The sequence below is a fragment of the Stegastes partitus genome, unplaced genomic scaffold (genome assembly GCF_000690725.1).
Source record: "Stegastes partitus isolate 25-593 unplaced genomic scaffold, Stegastes_partitus-1.0.2 Scaffold439, whole genome shotgun sequence".
Classification (NCBI taxonomy): domain Eukaryota; kingdom Metazoa; phylum Chordata; class Actinopteri; family Pomacentridae; genus Stegastes; species Stegastes partitus.
In genome coordinates, this window is record NW_007578170.1 from 334,687 (window position 1) to 340,607 (window position 5,921).

Sequence of the window (5,921 nt, forward strand, 5' to 3'; positions counted from 1 at the left end):
TCAAATAATCTCTGAATATGAGCGAGTTGTTGAAAAGTTGACAAGTTCCATGTTTGAGCAAATTAACAAAAAACAGAAAACCGATGATGCAGAAGTCAAGTGGTGATATTTTCTGAATCATACATGTCACAATATCATAAAACTAAACACTTTTAGATGAGAAATAACAGTGAAAATGTCACATCTTTGACATTTCCTGAGATATTGTTGTTCAAACAGCCTCAAATATTAACGAGCAGAAAGTTCATCTGGTAAAGAACTTCCTAAATCAAGCTCACATTTCAGAAATATCTTTAAAACTATTTATACTTTACGCAATGAAAATTTCAGGCGAGTCAGAGACGGTCGAGCAGAAGCTGTTATAAAATTTAGACGCTGTAAAAGCTGAGTTGCAATAATCCATAATGTCTATAAAGGAGTGGAGCGTTACAAATCTACTGCGCCGGTCACTTCTCATCGCATTGCATTATAAAACCATAAAAATAAAGCACTCGTGTTTTGAGGCAGCGCTGCGTCTCACCAGGCTTCAGGCAGCAGCACGGTGTACTCGTGTGGAGAGGTGGTTTCTGGGAAGTTGTAAAGGATGGCGAGCCGGTGCTGGAGGAGTTCTGCTCCGTGGTACGTGAACAGAATGTCCAGAGCCTGAACGTTGCTCTCCTGCAGGCAACAGACGTACAGAAAGCTCTCAGCTCGGGGAGCACGAGCACAAATACAGGACAAAAGGGCACACGGAGGATAAAGTCTGAACTATATGACAACAAAACGGGTTTAAATCAGTGAAAGTTAAATACGTGATCATATGTGCACCAGTCAGCCACAAAGTTAAAACCACTGACGGGTGAAAAACGTTGATTTTCTGAGTCTGTTCACGTTAATTCAGACAGAATTCAGGAAATATGTTGCTGCAGCTTCTCAGATTTAACGTCAGAATTTACTTATTTGTTATTTGGGACCCAAAATTAAGTTCTGTCAAATATTTTTGACTTTCATCAGTTTTCAAGCCTGACTCAAAAAACACATGTGAAGTCATTTGAAGGGTTTAAAAGGTTCAGTATCTCCAGAAACAAAGATAAAATGTGGTGGTGACCCAGACAGAAGAGTTTCCAGCAGATCAGATGATTGAATGGATCCATCAGAGGACACAGTTTTAATTACTGGACCTTAAAAAGAGACAAAAAAGTGCAATTTTCACCATGAAGTCAACATGAAGCATCTTTTGCTCTGCACATCTAGAACCAACATCTAGAACCAACATCTAGAACCAACATCTAGAACCAACACCTAGAACAGGGGTCTCCAATCCTGGTCCTCGAGAGCCACAGTCCTGCATGTTTTAGATGTTTCTTTCTTCCAACACACCTGATTCAAATGATCAGCTCATCAACAAGCTCTGCAGAAGCCTGATAACCATCCTGGTCATGTGAATCAGGTGTGTTGGAAGAAGGAAACATCTAAAACATGAAGGACTGTGGCCCTCCAGGACCAGGATTGGACACCCCTGACCTAGAGCCAACATCTAGAACCAACATCCAGAACCAACATCCAGAACCAACATCCAGAACCAACGTCTAGAGCCAACATCTAGAACCAACATCTTGAACCAACATCTAGAACCTGTGAACTCCAGGTTCTGGTTTCCACCAATGATCCACATCAACAATTAGTCTAAAGATCTAAAACCATGAGCCTTGTCTGGTCCAACTTCACCACATCAGGTTCTACTGATGTTAGAGCCTCAACAGTTGGTGAAATGTGACCAAAGTTTGGATTTTCAGGAGGACAGTAACTTTACCCACCTTTGTTTTCTCAATGTAGCACCTTTTTTCTAATTATAACAGCTGGTATTTACTCTCTGTTGCCATTTTGGACAATTTTGAGTCATCTCAGACAGATTTTAAGTCAAAACATTTGAACGCTGGAACCTTGCCTTGCTACACATCAAGTTCTATTGTATGTTATTATTATAATTTGTAATTTTTTCCATTTTTGAGGGCCAGAAATTGTGTATTTTTGTCATTTCATGACACATTGGAATCATTGTGGACACAAATTGAATTTCCCTTCTGGGATAAATAAAGAATTTTTCATTTCCTTTCATTTCAAGACATTTCGGACAAATGTAAGTCATTTTTAACAATTTAAATAAAACAACTTTGAATCTTGATCTTATTTTGGACAGATTTTGAGCCATTCTGGGTAAGTTTCACATCAATCTGGGTGTATTTAAGAAAGTCTGGACAGGTTTCAATTCATGTTGGAGAATCTTTATCTTATCTAGGACACATTTTAAGTCCTTTTGGACAAGTGTCAAGTCACTTTTGATTCTGGATTCTTGGTTTGAGTCGTCTTAGACAGGTTTCAAGTAAAAAAATAAAATTAAAAATGTGTCCTCTGTTGGATCCATCTAATCATTCTGATCTGCTGGAAACTATTCTGTCTCTGTTCTCACCACGTTTCATATCTGTGGAAGTTTTGTTTCCGGAGATACTGAACCCTTAAAATAGCTTCACGGTTATTCTTTATTTTTTTTTATTTTTTTAAGATGAAAATACAAAATTGATCAGGTCTGAAAACCAAAATATTTTACAGAACTTAGTTTTGGTTCCCACATAACAAACAGACAAACTCTAAATAAAACATGACACCACTGCTGTCTGGAGTGACCCAGGCTGACCCCGCCGGTTGCCATGGCAGCAGTAAGTGGGCAGGTCATATCCGTCCTCGGCCAATCAGAGAGGAGGACCGTGCGAGGCAGCTGGTTTTAAGTGTATGTATGTATATGAGCAGCTAAAATAGAAACTCCTGCAGCCGCATTAATAATCCGCCGTTATACCCTGGCGTAGTTTCTTGCTGACAGAACAATATTTTGACTCCGGAACTTCTTGAAGAACTCGGCGTCGTACTTCTGCTCCGCCGCGTGAGGACCGCCGAGTATCTCCTGGAAAGCACAAAGAAAAAAGAAAAGAAAGCACACATGAGACAGACGGAATACAAGTGTGGTTCATGAAAAAGAAATTTGCGAAGCAGACGGTTATCTCGGTGAATAAACGCTGCGAGTGGGCAGAAATTCAAACTGAAGATGAGAGGCAGAGGAGAAGCTGCGACTGCAAATGAATGGACTGAGGCAAAGTCAACAGAGATGCTGTTTGACTTTCTGGCTTCCGGCTGTCGCGTCCTTTCAGTTCGAACCTTCTGAGGAACTCGTGAGTGTGTGCACATCATGTCAGGAAGGAACAGTTGTTGTCCCGGCCTTTGGCTGGAGGGATTTATGTGCATGTGCGGGTATAAAACCTCTGTAGCATCTCGACGGCGGCCTCTGATGAATCGCCTTTGAATGGGTCGTATGCAGACGGAGGCAGCCCGAGTCGGGATGATAAAAACCCTAATATCATATTCATAGACAGCCGGAGAAAATGGATCGGGGCGAAAGGAATCCGACGAGCGCTGCAGTTACCATGACAATGTCCGAGTGAAGAGAGAGACATCATTCTGTCTGAGTCGAATATCTAGCAGGCGGAAAAAAAAAAACCTCATCTCTGCTCTGCTGCTCTGCAGAAAGCCAGGCCTGTTCGGCTGTGATTTATTGTGGATGGAAACGGTGTTAACATTATTCATCGTGAATCTGGAATCCGGAGTTTTAAGCACTTAAAGCGTGAATCCATCTCCGGTATGCTGCACCCCGACGCATATATATCGTGGGCCGGTTTGTAGCGCGGGGAAGAAACAAGACTGATGCCTCTGAAGGCAGGTTCAGGATGGAGGTTTGTGGTTAGTTTACAGGATGATACAGAAGCTGCAGCATCAGTTAAACGTCAGATCACCTCCATCACAAATTCTGAGTCGTGTTACAGTAATTCTGAGTCATTTGGGAAGAACTTTTAGCTCGTTTTATACAGGTTTCAAGTCATTTTGGTCAAATTTTTAAGTCAATTTAGAGTTATTTTGTCCAAATTACCGTATTAGCTTATCTTTAGGAGCTGTTTTGGACTAGTTTCAAGTAAATTTTAACCTATTTTGAGTTGTTTTGGACCAATTTTGAGATATTTAGAAGCAATGTTCAGTCATTTTGGATGGATTATTAGACATTTTGGACCATTTGGAACCTGCATGGACAAAATTTGAGTAATTTTGGACAAATTTTGAGTCACTCTGGACCATTTTTGCTTGTTTTTAACAAATTCTGAGCTACTCTGGAGAAGTTTGGAGTCATTTCAGAAAAATGTTGAGTCATTTTGGACCATTATTAATTGTTTTGAACAAATCCTGTCATTCTGGGAGAATCAGGAGTCATTTGGGACCAATTTTAGTCATTTTGGACCCATTTTGAGCCATTTAGGTATATTTTTGCTTGTTTTGAACAAATTTTAAGTCATTTTAGACACATTTTGGGCAATTTTGAGCATCAGATGTTTCTCCTCCTCTGTTCAGGTCTTCTCCATGTGGAGCCATGATGCAGACATAGACAGACACAGTCCATAGGTCCAGAACGGAGAAGGTTCTGCTGTTAGACTGATGGAAACCACAGCTGGACTCAGTTTGGTTTCAGCTGGATTCACTTTGGCTCTTTGAGTTTCTACTTTGGATGCTGACGTTGTAACATCCACCCATATCGTAGACGTATCAGCAGCACAGTAAAACAAAGATTCGTATTTTTCAAAAACTGAAGCTTTGTGTTTTCTTTCCGGCGTTTAACGGACTCTGGATTGTACATTTGAACATTTTTTCGTGTGTTTTCTTTTGCTTTTATCACTTTTCCATCATTATCATGTTTTGCTCTGAATTCTTGCCTCCGCTGCGTCCTCATTGCAAATTTATGAAATTTATGAGATTTATTCATGACGGCGTTTCCTCGGTCGCGGCTTTTATCGAGTCTCTCGTTTACCACATAATTGTTTAAGAGGATGTTGTTTTTATTGTTCTTTTGTTGTAATAAAACACTTTTATTTGTCTGGAAAGCGCTTTGCAGATAAACTCTGACGGACGGATGTGTGAGAACAAGGCCGGTTTACCTCTCGGCTGCCTGGCGCTCATCCTTTCATCCGCGTACTTAAAACGTGTTGCACATAAGTATCCTCCGACACTTTTCAATATTTCTGCAGAGATTAGCGGGGTTAACGGAGAGCTTCCATCGACGGCAGATGAAAAGAGCCGCGCCGCTTCGGAGGGATTGGATATGAAAGGAGGAAGCATTAGTTTACCGATGGGAAAACAACGGAGCAATAAAGCTCAGCTGCTCGGTTTATTATTCCATTTGACCGTGTTTAGACGAATTAGTTTGCATCGTACACAAACAGGGAGATGAAATAACACGACGCACCGATGAACCTCCGAGTTAATTCGGCTTTAATAGTATTCTGAATAAGGTTCTCTTTCCTACCGAGTCTCGCACGGCTCAGGAGTTTGAAAAACGAGACCCCCGTCCAGAGAACATCTCTCTGGATCCGCCGGTTTAGCTCAGACGGAGCAGAAATCGCTGCTTTCTGCTGGATTCGGCTTTGAATTCGAGGATGTTGTTGTTCTGAGAGGCCCACGGCTTCAGTACGGCGGGAAACAAATCGATAGCGACGATGTAAAGTTCAGCGAAACACACCGACGCTGAAGTTCGCTTCTGTTGTGTCTGAAAGTTGTCTGCTGAATTATCGCAGGTTTTTCTTTTCAGCGTCTGTGTGGGAACGCTCATCGAGCTGAAATATAAAGACAGTCGTAAATATTTATACATCCACACTTATACGCTCACAGGAGCCTCCGGGGGACATAATACCCTCAATAAAAATGTTCTTTTTCCACTTTCAAGGGCCAATAATTAATCATTATTGCCATTTGGTGACTATTTTGAGTCACTTCAAGTCATGTTAGACTAATTCAAGTAATTCTGATTAAGTTTTAAAATAATTTTGGACAATCTGTACCTTATTTCTGAC

At 41.0% G+C, this 5,921-nt stretch overlaps 1 protein-coding gene across 1 annotated transcript in view; it reads right to left on the bottom strand.

Moving 5' to 3' along the window:
- The window catches only part of nbas (NBAS subunit of NRZ tethering complex), a 232,923-nt gene that overhangs the window by 172,686 nt on the left and 54,316 nt on the right, over nucleotides 1-5,921 (bottom strand). Inside the window, exons 19-20 of the mRNA XM_008286182.1 lie at nucleotides 2,834-2,938; nucleotides 521-657 (exon numbers count right to left, since the gene is read on the bottom strand). Of these exons, the coding sequence (XP_008284404.1) occupies nucleotides 521-657; nucleotides 2,834-2,938 (242 nt within the window). The remainder of the gene's footprint in view (nucleotides 1-520; nucleotides 658-2,833; nucleotides 2,939-5,921) is intronic.